General features: G+C 54.9%; 4 protein-coding genes across 4 annotated transcripts in view; 1 reads left to right on the top strand and 3 right to left on the bottom strand.

Annotated features, from left to right (window-relative positions):
• Positions 1-806: 806 nt before the first annotated feature.
• PTSG_04707 (TLK protein kinase) lies at positions 807-8,300 on the bottom strand. Its single transcript, XM_004993972.1, has 22 exons — positions 7,711-8,300; positions 7,278-7,350; positions 7,019-7,075; positions 6,826-6,879; positions 6,357-6,573; positions 6,011-6,118; positions 5,727-5,839; positions 5,356-5,553; positions 4,952-5,055; positions 4,703-4,753; positions 4,373-4,542; positions 3,878-4,065; positions 3,669-3,730; positions 3,458-3,521; positions 3,152-3,244; positions 2,950-3,013; positions 2,618-2,716; positions 2,262-2,357; positions 1,944-2,047; positions 1,602-1,757; positions 1,365-1,445; positions 807-1,110 (listed from the first exon to the last, which is right to left on the bottom strand). The coding sequence occupies exons 2-22, from the start codon at positions 7,323-7,325 to the stop codon at positions 1,006-1,008; spliced, it is 2,232 nt and encodes a 743-aa protein (XP_004994029.1). The 5' UTR covers positions 7,326-7,350; positions 7,711-8,300; the 3' UTR covers positions 807-1,005.
• Positions 8,301-8,823: 523 nt separating this feature from the next.
• Positions 8,824-12,547, bottom strand: PTSG_04706 (uncharacterized protein). Its single transcript, XM_004993971.1, has 3 exons — positions 11,761-12,547; positions 11,246-11,375; positions 8,824-11,026 (listed from the first exon to the last, which is right to left on the bottom strand). The coding sequence occupies exons 1-3, from the start codon at positions 12,045-12,047 to the stop codon at positions 9,329-9,331; spliced, it is 2,115 nt and encodes a 704-aa protein (XP_004994028.1). The 5' UTR covers positions 12,048-12,547; the 3' UTR covers positions 8,824-9,328.
• A 45-nt stretch (positions 12,548-12,592) lies between these two features.
• On the bottom strand, positions 12,593-14,898 carry PTSG_04705 (uncharacterized protein). Its single transcript, XM_004993970.1, has 7 exons — positions 14,725-14,898; positions 14,360-14,437; positions 14,060-14,177; positions 13,584-13,746; positions 13,212-13,325; positions 12,894-12,953; positions 12,593-12,655 (listed from the first exon to the last, which is right to left on the bottom strand). Exons 1-7 carry the CDS (start codon positions 14,849-14,851, stop codon positions 12,611-12,613), a joined length of 705 nt encoding a protein of 234 aa, XP_004994027.1. The 5' UTR covers positions 14,852-14,898; the 3' UTR covers positions 12,593-12,610.
• The window catches only part of PTSG_04704 (U4/U6.U5 tri-snRNP-associated protein 2), a 4,766-nt gene continuing 3,544 nt past the window's right edge, over positions 14,879-16,100 (top strand). Inside the window, exons 1-2 of the mRNA XM_004993969.1 lie at positions 14,879-15,269; positions 15,679-15,853. Of these exons, the coding sequence (XP_004994026.1) occupies positions 14,995-15,269; positions 15,679-15,853 (450 nt within the window). The 5' untranslated portion in view covers positions 14,879-14,994. The remainder of the gene's footprint in view (positions 15,270-15,678; positions 15,854-16,100) is intronic.

Below are 16,100 nucleotides of genomic sequence, written 5' to 3'. Positions count from 1 at the left end.
GTGCATTGTTGCATTGGCAACAACCGACAACACACAGTTAAAATCGTACAGTGAGTGAAGCGACAGTGAAGGACACACGAGCGTGCATATGACGACAAACAGACATGCAGCAAACGATGTAAACTATCAAATGACGCAGTGACACAAGCCGAGCAACAACGACAAGAGCCATAGAGGGAGAGTGTAAGTGTGTGTGTGTGTGTTTAAGCGTGACACATACGGAGGTGGAAGAGTGTGTTATGTGTGAGTGTATGTGTATGCGCGCGCGTTTGGATGCTGAAGAGGAAAAGACACATTGGCAAAAGGGAGATGGAGGCTTGGTGTGCGCAGAGAAACAACGAGGGTGATGTGACTGGCAGCTACTTGCGCAAAGGGTCAAGGGGAATTAGAATAAAACAAGCGGTAGCAAAAGTAAGGTGAAGAAGCAAGGTCAGGAAGACGTGCCAGCCACCAACGAGGCAAAAGGTGCACTCGTCAATGCAAATCACAATACATCACGCACGTCCTTGTACCAATAGAACCCCCACAAGATACGCCTTGGGGTGCAAACGGGGAGTAAAGCACAGACGAGGAGGAGGAGAACCCACAAACGCTGTTGGATATGGCAGAGTGACGAGCAAGCCGCGGAGACAGCACAACAACCTCAGCCGCGGCAGTTGCAGCTGTGACGAAGCTCTCGCAACATCACAGCTTGCTCCAGCGCCGACATATGAGACCGAGACAGACAGAGACAGACACATGAAGAACAAACAAACAAACAAACAAACAAACAAACAAACAAACAAACAAACAAACAAACAAACAAACAAACAAACAAACAAACAAACAAAAAGCGCGTTGACGATGGTTCAAGGTCAGCAATACACGCACATACGCACATGGAGAACACAGGGTAGGGAGAGAATGCACAACACGGGGTTCAAATATAGTTGGTTCCTGGCAATCAGCGGATCAATAGACGGTGACGGCGGCGTGACATGGTATGGCACGACACCTTGCTCTGTGTCAGGTCATGCGCGCTGGCTTGCGGTGGAGGTAAATGTCCTCCGCCAGCGACTTCACGTCGGGCCGCAGCTCCGCCTTGTAGGTCAGACAACGACGGATAAACGCCTGCCCGTGTGTGTGTGTGTGTGTGTGTGTGTGTGTGTGTGTGTGTGTGTGTGTGTGTGTGTGTGTGTGTGTGTGTGTGTGTGTGTGTGTGGTTGTTGGATTGGTCGATACGTTGTTTGATTGTGAGCGACAGGGGAGCTTGGATGGACACAGCTTGAGGGTGTCAGCCAACTTTGCCAACAACCATCAGTCACTAATCACAACAGGTCACAACAGGTCACAACAGGTCGCGCGTGGCAGCCAGGACGGCGCACCTTTGCTTCCTCGCTGACTTTTGGCTTGTCTGGGAACTTGACCTCGTGTGCGCGAAGAATGGTGTGGTTTTGCAGGATGCTCTGTGGGCAAAGAAAGCGACAGCCAGCAGCGGAATGAGATGAGAGTGGCCAGTGGCATGTGATGCAGTAGAGGCGGCTCAAAAGCAAGCTTGATCGTAACTGGTCACGCGAACAACACACACACACACACACACACACACACACACACACACACACCTGCTGGCTTTGGTTATGGCCAAATGGTTTCTCGCCATAAAGGCACTGGTAGAAGATGACGCCGACGGACCAGACGTCCACCTTGGAGGAGATCTTCGGCGGCGTCGTGCCGACAACAAAGCACTCCGGTGGCAGGTACCAATACGTGCCCGCACCCTGCACACACGCAAACACACGCAAACAAACACACACACACACACACACAGGGGGGGGGGGAAGACAGCGCCAGGTGCTGTTTGTGAGCGGCGACGAACACCAACACATCGCATCACATCAGTAGACGCCGACGCCGACGCGGGCAGCGACAAGAGGGGGGGGGGCAACAAGCAGCGTGGTGCGCACCTGTGATGTAAGATCCATGTTGCCGGACTCATCAATGTCCTTCGCTTGCTTCGACAGCCCAAAGTCTGTTATCTTCACCTGGCCATCCGTCAGCAGCACGTTGGCTGTGCAGGAAAATGCGCCACAGCATTCACAAGCGCATCATCACCACGTGTGAGGCCTGGCAGCAACACAATTCAAGCACCACATAGCGCGCAAACACACGCACACAACACGACACAGCACAGCACACACATAACACGGGCACACTGCACACTGCACATAACACAGACACAGCACTCCGAGACAGCCAACCCGTGCGTGTGCAAGGGGGCAGACCTGGCTTGAGGTCGTAGTGGATGACCGGCGGCTCCACGCTGTTGAGATACTTGAGCGCATTCAGAATCTGGATGATCTTGTTGCGCGCCTCACGCTCTGGTGTTGGCGGTGGCGGCAATGAATAACGCGGGTCAAATACACGCAGAAAGCATGAGGTGAGAGGCATGCACGAGCACGCGCGTGCGGGTGTGTGTGGATACAGATACACACATGAACGTTTGCACACGGCAAAAAGGGATGGCAATACGCGACACAAACGACCAGACAACAGCTGAGCCACCAGCAGCAGCAATTGTGTCACTCCCAACACACAGCACCGCAAGAACAGGCATGGATGCATGCGAGCGGTGCCAGACCTGTGAGCCGGTGCTCCTGCTTGAGGAGGAAGTCGAGGTCCTGGCCAGGGCAGTACTCCAGCACCGTGCAGAACGAATTCGCGTCAATCTCAAACACGTCTGCATGGTAGTTGGCAAAATGCAAGAGTGAATGCGTGTGAGAGTATATGTGAGAGAGAGAGTGTGTGTGTGTGTGTGAGAGTGCGAGAGAGAGATAGAGTGTGTGTGTGTGTGTGTGTGCCTGCGTGTGTGAGTGTGTGAATGAGGGCATGTGGTTGAGTAGGCTTGCAAGGAATGTGCATGGTATGTAGCAAGGTGACTGTGACGGCAAGAAAAAGATGGTTGTGGCGTACCGTAGAGTTCAACGACGCGCGGGTGCTTGAGGTCTTTGTGAATCTCATATTCACGGGTCGCATGCTGCACACATAACCAACACCACGGCATGGTCAGCGCTGTTTCAACATCAAATGCCAGCAAAACACTCACACAAGCGTTGCAGGCACGTGCGTGCATGCATGCGTGTGTGCGTGTGTGGACGTAAAGCCTTCTTCAAACCTTAATGTAGTTTGCCTTCTTGGCGTCGCTCCATGTTGGGTTGAGCTGGTGAATCTTGCAGGCCACCATGCGGCAGTTGTCTACGTCGTAAGCCTGCGCACACAGCGGGCAACAGACATGGATTGATGGGCATGAAAGGACGTGAGGGAGCAAATGTGTAATTCTGTGACGCTGTGCGTGGCTGTGCGTGTGTGCGTATGCGCGTGGGCTTGAGAAGACAGATGACGAAGGGGAGCAGGGCGACATGTAAGCACGCATGGGAGGGGGGTGTCAATGCCTAATATCAAAATGTCAGTGGTACCGCACCTTGTACACTTCACTGAAGCCACCTTTGCCAAGAAGACTCATCAGCACATAGCGCTCGTGTAAACTGCAGTGATTACGCCAAGAACACATACGATTGCAACGCGTTGTGAGTGAGTGGCATGAATGTACAGCAGAGAGAGAGTGTGTGTGCATGTGTGTGCATGTGTGTGCATGTGTGTGTGCATGTGTGTGCATGTGTGTGTGTGTGTACCGGTAGGGGAGGCCACGGAATCGTGCCGAGTCCTCGTCGGCGATGCGCTTCATCTCCCGGACCTGGCACATTGCAATTGGTGACAGCGGATGCGTGCGTGCGTATGTGCGTATGTGTGTGTGAGGATGAGCAGAAAAAGGACAGCAACAGCAGTATACAGTACAAACAAACAAGCAAACAAACAAACAAACACAGGGAAGAGAACGCACGTGCAAGTTTCGTTCGCGGATGAGGGCTGCAAGCTGGGTCTTCAGGCTCTCCTCCTCAGACTTGAGGTTTGAGAGGTTGAGGGCAATCACCTCCAGCCGCTCCTGATACTCTTCTTCCGTCAGCTTCGGTTTGTCCTTTGATCCGCGCGATGACGAACCCCGCCCGCCAACATCCTCAGAGCTCGTTCCTGGGCACGCGGGGGTTGTGAGGGCAGGCATGCGCATGATTGGGCATGTGAGGATATGGGTGTGATGAAGTTATGGGTATCTTGGCAAATGTAAGGATGCGTGCGCATGTGTGTGTGTTTGTCATAGACAAGACACAAGCAATTACGCACACAAGAGTGCGGTGCATGTTGGTGCTTTGCGCATGCACGTGACGAGGGGTGGGGGACAACAACCAAGAGCATAAAGAACGAGACGAGACCGACACCAACAAACAAACACAAACATGCCATCCAGGATTACGTTTCCTCAAAGTGTGCGTTGTTGCACCTTCTGGGCTCTTTCTTGGCGGGCGCTTTGACTTGGAGGGGCGCAGCTTTTGCAGTCGCTTCTTGTCCTCATCCAGCTGCTTCCTTCTGGCCTCAATCTCGCGCTGCCGGGTGTACAGCGACTTGAATGCGCTCCCGTCGCACCATGCTTCGTGCACAGACAGCCCAGATCTGCAGCAGGCATGGTCGACACAGTGAGATGGGCGCGACAGACAGGGGAGTGGGAGGAAGCAGGAGGGAAAGCAGAGTGCAGAGCCATGGAGCTTCACGTGTGAATGTGCTGCTGCTGCTGTTGTTGTTTGAGTTGTTTAAGTTATTAAGTTGTTGTTACCTGACGGCTGTTGCCCATCCGAGTCTTTGGACGTTCAGCAAGTGCTGGTCCCTGCAAAGCGCACAAGCAAAGTCGAGGCAGAATCACATGTCAGCGCACCAGACTTTGCTTCACAAACAGCAACACACTTACATCATCATCATCATCATCACCATCATCATCATCATCATCATCATCATCATCATCATCATCTGCACACATGCACACGCACATACTCACAACCGCACATTTATATCTATTCACACGAACCGGGCGCGGCGGTTTTCCTGCTGGGCCTGCGCCATGATGAGGTCGACAATGGTGTTGCGGTACTTGCTTCGCAGGGATTCAAGGGTGCTCTGTAGCTGTGTCACCTGAAACCATTGAGCAAAGGCGACAGCGAAACCAACAATGTCAGCAGCAGCACAACAAATGCATCGATTAAGGGACCGGGCGGTATGTGCAGGGAGGAATGGCAGACCGCTAGCACTGTCACCGCATCTATACACCACCACAGCCCCGAAACTTCAAGGCTTCCTCACACACACACACACACACACACACACACACACACACACACACACACACACACACACACACACACACACACACGCACACAGACACACACGCAACACGCACGCACACAGACACACACGCAACACGAATGGGGATACCTCTTCCGTGTGTGTTCTTCGCGTCTCCTCCTTCTCCTGCTCCAGCGCCAGCAGCCGCGAGCGACATGTGTCAAGTGGCAAGCTGTACACGTAGTTGGTTAGCGCCTTGCGGGCATTCTCGGTGCGCGATGCTGCAGAGTTTCCTCTTCGCTTCGACGCTGCGCGCGCTTTCCGTGCCCGCGCAGGTGGCGAGCCAGACTGTCATTGGTTGGTGAATCAAAGCACATACGTGAGTGCGCGTGAGGAGGGAGGAATGAGGAAGTGGAACATGGAAGTTGAAGAGAAAGAGAAATCGTGACGGCGAAGATATCAGCCTTGACATCACACACACACACACATCGCTGCACGCATGGTAAGGGGTGACGACCCACCTGCCGTTGCTTTGCAGTTGATGTCCTTGGCTGTGTTGATGAGGATGAAGCGCTTGTTGCCTGCAGCTGCTCGCCGTTTGCAGTTGCTATTGATCCAAGGCCCATCAGCGACGCTGATGGTGCCAACAATGCACAGCAGAGGGTGCACGAGTCACACGATAACAACCGCGTTGCGAGCGTGAGGTGGATGGACGGAACTTAAACTACACGGCAACGACTGCAAGCAGCAACAGGCGCACACAACTCCAAACGAGAACAGACACACAGACACACACCGAACGCACCCTGGGAGGACGTGGAGAGTTTTGGCTGCTTTGGGCGCTGGAGGTCGTCCGAGTCTGTGCTGGTGGTTGACGGCGACGGCCCGGATGCGCGGGGATACATGCTGGAAACTGCATACATTGTTGAGAGAAAGAGCGTGTGTATGTGTGTGTAGGTGTGAGTGAGTGGTGTGGGAGTGTGGTTGAATGTATCGTGCATGGGTGATGTGTGTACGGTGTAGGTGAGAAAGGAGTATGCGCAGCACAGTGCGCGGGGTTGGACGGTGTGTGTGCGGCCGTGAATGTGTGGTGCAACCAACAGCACACGTCCCAGAATGCAATGTTCGTCGAACACGACACAACTGCTTACTTGGGGAGTCTGCGGAGACGGATGTGCGCCGCGACGGCGGCTGCCTCTGCTGCTGCTGGTGGTATTGCTGTGGCTGGGGCTGTTCTGGTTGCTGCTGGGGGCTTGATTGAAGCAGGTCGACTGGGTGCGATGTCGACATGTGCAGCCCCTTTGAAGGCACAGGCGCCTGCATGTTGTTGTCCGACGACGCCGTGCCCGTCGCTGGCGGACCAGTGCCCTGAGGTGCGTCGTTGGTGTTGTTGGCGGCGTTAGTCATTGAAAGCGAGGGAAGCAAAAGCCACGGAGAGGAGGTGCGGGGGCGAAAAAGGGTGTTGTGCGATGAGGAACATGGCACTATGGACGAGTAGAAGTTCAGAAAGAGGGAAAGGCACGAGTAATGGCAAAACGGGTTAGGCTTGCAAGATGCCAGAGAAGGAGGGGGGGGGGGTTCATGTGTGGGTGTCATGATGGAATTTGAAAGTGAACGCACTAGAGCAGGTGGGTCGAAGCCGTCTTGGCTCACGCCTTGTGAACGGGATCCGTTCTGTGCACAGCGGGAAGCACGCGTGAGCAGACAATGCAACTTGGGTGATTGACAGCGACACAAGCACAAATGAAGCAGCAAACCTAACAGCACACAAGCACACACACACACAACACGCTTTCATTGTGTGTGTTCTCACATTCTGAATCCGGCGGTCAAGGCGCCGCAATCGATCGGGATCAGCATGGAGTGGCGGCTACACAGCGTCATATGTGTGTGTGTGTGTGCGTGAGTGCGTGATTTTGTGTGAATGTAAGAGTGAGAGTGCGTAAGTGCGTGATTCTGTGTGAATGTGAGAGTGCGGGTGGCTTGCACACGCGAGCAAGGGCACAAATGCAGAGCACACATGCACAACGAAAGCATACTTGCGGGGGGTGATCAAGTGCAAGAAGACAGACCTGAGGATTGCCTGGATTGGAGTGGTGTAACACCTCACTCGTGTCCATCACAGCTTCAATCTGACCACGCGGGCTGCATCGGTAAAACCAGGGCCAAGAGAGAGAGTGTGTGATTGTGTGTGTGTGTGTGTGTGAAAAAGGGACAAGAGACAAGCACTCGTTGCGTGGTATTACGAGCAGCGATGAGACGATGACAACAACAACAACAACAACAACAACAACAACAACAACAACAACAACAACAACAACAACAACAACAACAACAACAACAACAACAACAACAAACAACAACAACAAACAACAACAACAAACAACAAACAAGAGTCAAGAACAACAACAACAACAACAACGACGACGACGACAACAACAACAACGACGACGACGACGACGACAACAACACCAACAAACGAGTACACGAAAGAGATGACCGCACCTGTGTGACTATGTTTGCCTGGTTGCGTCTTGTGCCTCTGCTTATGTGTTGACTACGAGTCGACGACGGCTGTTGCTTGGCTGTTGTCATGCACGTCCAAACGGGCACCGACCAACGCTTTGCAAGGTGTGCCCTGCGCCCGTCCCGTCGTGTGTTTGTGCGGGGAGAAGCTAAGCTTGCTTTCGACCTTGCTTGTCCTCTTCGCTCTTGTTGATCGTTCTTGTTGGGTGTCGTTCTTGGTCGTTCTTGTTGCTCGAGTAGCGCAGTTGCTGGTTACTGGTTATTGGAGCAGTTCGCGTACCTGTGCTTCCGCGTCACCGGCACGACTTCTTCCTCTGCACACGACACGCACGCGAACACACACACACACACACACACACACGCAGCTGGCCTCAGTTCCTTCGTGCTGGTGCTGCCGCGGTCTGCGTTTGCGAAAGCGGTATGCAATGCCAGCGAGTTCTCCGTCCTGCGCACACAGAGTTGATGTTGCGTTAGGTCGCTGATATCTGCGCACACCCGCACAAACCACCTTCTTCCTCCCTTGCTTTGGTTTGTCGTTTGTGGACTGATGAGCTGAGGGAGAGGAGCGGGAAGCGAAAAACGAAGAAGACGAAGGTCGCGCTCACTCAACTTGTGCGGAATTCTTTGCTTGTTTTCCCGCACTTTTCCCGCACTAAACTCACACCAAATCATCCTTCGCATGCAATAAATGCTCACCCACAAAGCAAGAGGAAGGGGATCGTTGAGGGCTGGGAGGGGGTCGTGTGGTCATGACAGCCGCCCCCTTCCCAAACATCCGCGCGAGAGTGCAAAAGTCACCACCGTCAGGTTTCTTCGTTCATGCTCCCAGGGGTGTGTGTTGTATGTGTCTATGTGTGTGCTGTAAATGTGTACATGCTCTCTCTCTCTCTCTCTCTCTCTCTCTCTCTCTCTCTCTCTCTCTCTCTCTCTCTCTCTCTCTCTCTCTCTGTGTGTGTGTGTGTGTGTGTGTGTGTGTGTGTGTGTGTGTGTGTGTGTGTGTGTGTGTGTGTGTGTGTGTGTGTGTGTGTGTGTGTGTTCGCAGACAGACACCTTTCCGCCCGCCCTCCCCAGCTCCCCGATCTGATGATGTCACCATTGAGTCCTTTCAACTGGTGGACTGTAATGAGAGTGTTCAAGTCTGACCATGAAGAGGGGAGGGAGCCACACAAGACAAAGCGAACACACAAGAAGCAGAGAACAGACTGCCTCGACCACACACACGCACACACGCACGCACCACACACACACACACAAGCACACACACGCACCACACACACACACCCTGAGCTGACCATCTGCATACATACATACATACATACATACATACACACAAGGAAGGTGTAACAACTCTACCACCGCGGAAAGAAAGACACAAGACAAAGAAAGAAAGAATGGACCCCCATCGTCTATGCACACACATGGCTATGCACACACAAAAGGAAACACTTGACATCACAACTTGCTCCTCCCAACGACGACATGCACGCTGATAAGGCTCTACTACGAAAAGAACTACTGGCTTCGCGTAGGCAGGCTGCTGTTGTCTCAGCTTCGGGGTTCGCGTCGCCACACGCCCGACTGTGCGCTTGCCGTGCTGCTAGTTGTGCTCAGGGACACACCTGCGATTGTTCTTGCGCTTGATGAAGCCCGGCAGACAGCGCAAGCAGCGCTTCGGCTTGCCAAGGTGGCACTCCTCGCAGTTGTTCACGTGGCACAGGCCAATCTCGGCGCAGCGCTTGGCGTTCTTGTACAAGGCGTACCCTGGCTCGCACTGCTGGCAGCGGCGCGGCTTGTTTTCCCGGCACTCCACGCAGTTGTCCACCTGGCAGGGCAAGGGAACGTCACAGCGCGTGCGCTGCATGCGCGGCTCATATCCCTCGGCGCACCGCTTGCACCGCCTGGGCCTGTTCTTCTTGCACTGCAGGCAGTTCTCCACCTCGCAGTCCAGCGGGGGGCGGCACTCCCGCCCGCGCCGCCGCAGCCGGTAGCCATCCTCACAGCGGTTGCAGCGCCAGGGCTTGTTGCCGCGGCACGACGCGCAGTGCTCAACAACACAAGCAGCCGTGGTCGTCGTGCCCTCCGTTGTTGTGGTCGTCGTGGTTGTCGTGGTCGTGGTTGTGGAGGGCGTGGTGGTGAACATGGACGGCACGCACTGGCCCGTGGAGGGCTTGAGGAGGTGGCCCATGCCGCAGCGCGTGCACGTGGTGCGATCGCCAGCGCTGCACTCCAGGCAGTGGTAGACGGACGTGTCGCACGAGCGCACGCAGAAGGGCTCGTTTGCCTGGCACACGATGCCGTTGCAGTGCTTGAAGGAGGTGTCTGTCGGGAACTTGATGCGGATGTTTGAGTTCCTGACCAGCCTCGCCTTGGCGTCGTACAGGTCCATCAGGGCCGCGTCCGAGCACACGTCGGCATCGGTGGTGATGGGCAGCTCGCGCCGGTCGTACAGCCGCGTCACATCAAAGGCCTGGTCCTCCTCCACCTGACGGGTGTGATCGCGGATGCTCTGGCGCGTGTTTGCCTGCAAGAACACCCAGCTGCGCAGCGCGGGCGCCGTGTCGGGGGTGACCAGCGTGTCCCAGTAGCTCACGCCATCAATGTCGCTGGGCAGCTCCAGCCCAAACGCGTCGTAGATGGTGGGGAGGATGTCTGTGCAGTCGGTGAGTGCCGAGGAAGAGGTGCCTGCGGGCACGGTGCCGGGCATCTGCGCCACCAGCGGCACGCGCACGCCGGCGTCGGAGAAGCCAAACTTGTCGCCCAGGTTGACCTGCCCCCGCCACGGCGTTTCAATGTCGCCCTTGGCGCCGTTGTCTGAGGAGAAGAGCACGAGCACCTCGTCCTCGATCCCCAGGTCTTCCAGCGCAGCCGTGATGCGGCCAACAAGTAAGTCGATGTACTGCACCTGGCTGTCAAAGCGCTCCTGCATGGTGCTGGCGTCGTCAAACCCAGGCACGTTGATGACTGGGTTGTGCGGGAGCAGCATGGCATAGTAGACGAAGAAGCGCTCGTCTGCGTCGCGCGTGCGCACAAAGTCGATGACCAGGTCTGTCAGCACGTCTGGCGAAAAGGCGCCGGTCGTGTCCACAAACTCGTTTGTGGTGGGAGCAAGCGTTGGCTGGTTCTGGGAGAAGCTAAAGGAGGCGTACGTGTCATTGGTCAAGCCCTCCACGTTGGTGTAGAATCCGCCGTTGAAATACCGGTTGTCCTCTTGGTTCCACGCAAAGTAGTAGTCAAAGTCGCATCGCGTTCGAATGTGGTTGAACTGGTCCACAGGTGATACTTGCCATTTTCCCACCTACATGTGGTGTGTGTGTTGTGGGGGAAGGGAAAGGAAAAAGAACGGTAAGAGGAGTGTGCTTGCGTGTAAGTGCATGTGTGTGTGTGTCTACAGGCTGCTGCACCACACTTGTCCACACTCTCCAGCAACGATGCATAGCTCAGGCAACAAGACAAGACCACGAGACTACAAGCGCATTCTGCTCACTGCACGCTCACTCTGCTGACTCGCACTTACGTGGAAGGTGGAGATGTTTGCTGCCTTCATGCCTTTTGCAAGCAAGCAATCCTCTTCGCGGATGGTGGTTGTGTCAATGTTTCGGGTGACGTCAGTGCGGAACGGGTACCGTGCACTTGCAACCGAGCCTCTGTTCAGACAAACAAGTGTCATGGCGATGTGCAGCATGGGTTGCGTTTGGTGTGAGCGCCATAAAACTATCCCAGACCGGTTGCTTGCTTGGTTGGGTCTGTGCCAAACACGCACGGGGGGGGGGTGCGGGGGTGCAACGACCACTGTTGCTTGCTTGCATGCACGTCTTGGTCACCGCAGTTGGAAAAAGTGAAGCGGAGACGGAAAGCAAGCTAACAAAACATACACAAAGAGATGGGGCAGATGGGGAAAAGGGCGATAGAAAGAGGAGATGCAACAGAAGCACACGCTGATACAGACAGCCACAGAGCCACAGACAGCCACAGCGCCGCAGACAGACAGAGATACAGACACAAACGCGGACACCCATGCATGCAGCGCACCTGCTTGGGGAGCAGACGGGGTGCATGAAAAAGTAGTCCGCATAGAAGCCGTTGGCAGCCATGGCGTCAACGTTGGGTGTGTTCCTTTCGGATCCATACACACCAAAGCTATCCGCACCAACATCGTCGGCCAGGATGAAGATGGTGCCGCGAGCGCTGCCCCTGCCGTTCTCGCCCTGGGCCGATGCCGGCGCAGCACAACATGCGAGCAGCGCCACCGCCACAAGCACACCTGCGGTGCAGCACCGCTGCTGAGTTTGCGTCGTTCGTCTGCAGCCCCTCTCCATATTGTATGTACTTGTGGGGTGAAGGTATTGTGAGGTGGCTGCGTTGGCTGTGCTTGCTCGCGATCGCTCTAGCGCTTTGAGGCTGCTTTGAGGCTCGTCGTTCGTGGAGCTTGCTGTCTCGCCGTTGAGTGGGTAGCCAGGGAAAATGACCACACCCTGGCTGGCTTCCTGGCTGGTGTGTGAACTGTCCTCCCGTCTTCGCGCAGCGGGAACAAAGGTACGTCTGCGTCTCTCGTTCGTTGTATGTATGCACCTGCTCAGCCCTTCAGCCACTTGTCTACTTGTCGCGCCGCTCAGTTCGCTGGGGTGGCTTGGTCTTGGTCAGCTCTCCCCTTGAATCGCGATGGCGTGTTTCAAACAATGATGTGGTCGATGTGTGAGGTGCTGAGGTGCTGCTGCTGTTTTGTGGCATGGGTGCGACACTCGCATCAGCCCACCAGTCGGTCAGTGGTGTTTTGTGTTGGTGGCGTGCGTGCGTGGGTGGGGTTTGTGTGCATGCATGCAACCACAAAAAAAAAATACTGGGCGCGAGTTTTTTTTTGTTTTTTTGCCTGTGTTGTGTTTTATGCCGGGATTTTTGAACGAAGGAGAAGAGGCAAGCGAAACGTCTGCGGTTTGTGTGTGTGTGTGTGTGTGTGTGTGTGTGTGTGTGTGTGTGTGTGTGTGTGTGTGTGTGTGTGTGTGTGTGTGTGTGTGTGTGTGTGTGTGTGTGTGTGTGTGTGTGTGTGTGTGTGTGTGTGCAGATGCAGAAATGTGCAATGAGATGACTTGAGTGTGCCAATAACGCGCAGTGAGATGATTTGAGTGTGCCAAACACACACCCACAACACACGCACGTAAGCGAACCTTGTTGCCGCTGTGGACAGTGACCGTGTCGCCTGGGATGACAAGCTCGTCCAAGTGGGTCTGTTGTTGTCGTCATTGTCAGAATCAATCAGCAACGAGGGCGCGCCAAGGATTATGCAGGGTTAGCCAAGGTGATCAGCAAGCAAGCACGCAAGCGCGCACACATACGCGCGCGCACACGCACACACACACAACACACACACACACACACACACACAACACACACAACACACACACAACACACACACACACACACACAATACACACATGCGCACACAACACACACGCACACACACACACACACGCACGTAAACACACCTGTAGGATGCCCTGGATGGCATCGAGAAGGTTTGGCGGAAGTTGCGGAGGCTGGCCATTTCGCTGGGCAGGCGGAATCACCCAAGAAGCGAGCGATACATGGATGTCACGAGCCTACCACGCACGCAGATGTCAGGGCATCCATATGTGAGCAAGGGCGGGCAGCACCTCATCACACAGATTGGATGAAGCCCATTGGTGCGACACGGCGGAATCGCAGGCGCACGACGCAAACAGGGGTGGTCCACTGTGCACACACAAGTACAAAAGCAAAACAGGCATGAAAACACACACACACACACACACACACACACACACACACACACACACACACACACACACACACACACACACACACACACAAGGACACACCTCGTAGAAGGCTGGCTTGGCAAAGGCGGCGAGGCACTCATCTATGCGATCCAGAAGAAGATCAATGGCTGGCACACGCTGATTCAGGCCCACACAAAAGAACGCCCGGCTGCCATCATCGTTCAACATCACGTACCCACGAAAGCCGAGGGGAGCATAAAACCTACAATCCCAGAAGCGCAAGCGAGGTACCAGAGAGCGATCAGCCGGCGTAACCACAAATCGTGAGCGCAGACAAGCAGTGTGTGTGTGTGTGTGTGTGTGAGTGTGTGTGTTTGTGCGTGTGTGTGTGACTGCGTAGAGGGATGAGAGGCGAGCTCGTTTGCTGAGTGGGTACTGCCGCCCTATCATAAAACACCGGCCCAAGCTCCCAAGGCATCACCAGCACACATCACCAGCACACACACACACACACACACACACACACACACACACACCTACAACTGGCAAGGCACATGATTGAAGAGCAAACGTACGCTGGTACAGACGCAACGGCCTGGCGTACCTGGGAGACAAAGCTGTCAATTTCCCCCAGCTGTAGCGTAAATGTCCTCGACAGACTCACATGCACGTCTTCACAAGGTACCGCTTTGACTACGCACAAACGCACGCGTTGTGTGAGCACGTGTGTTTTTGGGAATGAACGCACTTGTTTGTGTGTGTGTGCGACTGTGCCGTGAAGGGAAACGAGAGCGGTCACATGCAACAGGTCATTCCAAATGGAGAGAAAGTAAAATATGCACACCGTGAACGTTCAGGTAAGCATGCCGGCGCACCTTTCATGGTGTCCGTGATGCACTGCGCAACCTCCATGGCAGCTTCCAGCACGTCTTCCTCTTCCTCCCCATCGTGTACTGGAGCAACAAACGCAGCACGGAAACAATTCAACAATGGCACATGAATGAATTCGTCAACATATTTTGCCAGACACACGGGTGGAGGTATGGAGTGAGCAATAGAGAGGCGCTGCTTCACTGTAGCCATAGCTTCGATCGTTCATGCACACAACGCATTGCTCTTGCAAAGATGACTCTTACCCCCCCCCCCCCCCCGGGCCCCCGTCCCAAACTACACACACACACACAAGTATAGACGTGTATGTCGCCCATCCTTGTGCCCCGCCACTCACTCACTCACTCACGTCTTAAGCAGGCAAAAGTGGGCCATTGCCCTTCCACATGGGGAAACTGTCGAACGCGCTGCAAAGCCACACATGACGCAGCATCGCCAACACCTCCGTGTCCTCTGCTGCTGCTCTGCTGCATCATCGTCTTGCAGTTGCCGACTTTTCTTGGAAATTTTCCACAAGTCTTCCCTAACCATCACCCACGACAGCCAGTGCGAACGCTTCCACCACCAAGCAAGCAATCGAGCCAAGTTCGCATCACAAACGAACGACCCCAGCATCGCCATGAGCAGCCGCAAGGTGAAGAAGGAGGAGGAAGAGGCGCCCGACGTGGCCGACGCCACAGATACAGACCTTCCTCCAACGAAGAAGGCCCGCATAGGGCAGCAAAGCGCAGGCGAGGAAGAGTCCAGCAAACGTGTGCCTAAGAAAGAAGAAGAGGTGGATGACGATGGCGACGAGGACGAGGAGGCGTTTGGGCGTAGGGCCCGCCGAGCACGCCGTCAGGACGGAACAGACGACCGCTCACGCCGCTGTCCATACCTCGATACCATCAACAGGTCCGCATGGCTGTCAGGGCAAGGGTGGGAGTTAGTTTGTGTATGTGTTGTGTGTGTGAGTGTATGTGTTTGTGTTTGTGTGAGTGGGGATGTGTGAGTGTGTATGTGTTGTGAGTGTGTGTACGTGCTGTATGTGTGTGCGTGCGTGTGTGAGTGTGTGAGTGTGTGAGTGTTGTGAGTGTGTGAGTGTGTGAGTATGTGTGATTGAGAGTGAGTGAGAGTAGAAGATGGGACAGCGCAATGTGGCTAGTGTAGTTAGTTGTGTGCAACTGAAGACTTGGATCTTTGCACATGCCTCCCCTCACAAACGCTGGGTGGGTTGAGGTTACTTTTTATTGCACTCGAACTTGCCCGAGGCTCACCCGCCGCCCCTCGAACACGCTCGCTTGTTTTGCAACTGCACCGCCAGAAACATGCTGGACTTTGACTTCGAGAAGCTGTGCTCCGTCACCATGAGCAACCAGAACGTGTACGCCTGCCTTGTGTGCGGCAAGTACTATCAGGGACGCGGTCCAGGAACGCATGCGTACACGCACAGCCTCGAAGAAGGCCACCACGTGTTCATCAACCTGCACACTCTCAAGGTGAGGCTGAGAAGAGGGACTTGCGTGGCTTGTGACGTTGCTCACTACGAACGCACATGTTGCCCCTCCTCCTCCTCCTCCTCCTCCTCCTCCTCCTCCTCCTCCTCCTCCTCCTCCTCCTCCTCCTCCTCCTCCTCCTCCTCCTCCTCCTCCTCCTCCTCCTCCTCCTCCTCCTCCTCCTCCTCCTCCTCCTCCTCCTCCTCCTCCTCCTCCTCCTCCTCCTCCTCCTCCTCCTCCTCCTTTTCTT

The sequence above is a fragment of the Salpingoeca rosetta genome, assembly GCF_000188695.1.
Source record: "Salpingoeca rosetta unplaced genomic scaffold supercont1.11, whole genome shotgun sequence".
In the NCBI taxonomy this organism is placed as follows: Eukaryota; class Choanoflagellata; order Craspedida; family Salpingoecidae; genus Salpingoeca; species Salpingoeca rosetta.
The sequence above is the reverse complement of the archived record's forward strand: the minus strand, read 5'-3'. Positions and strand labels throughout refer to the sequence as shown.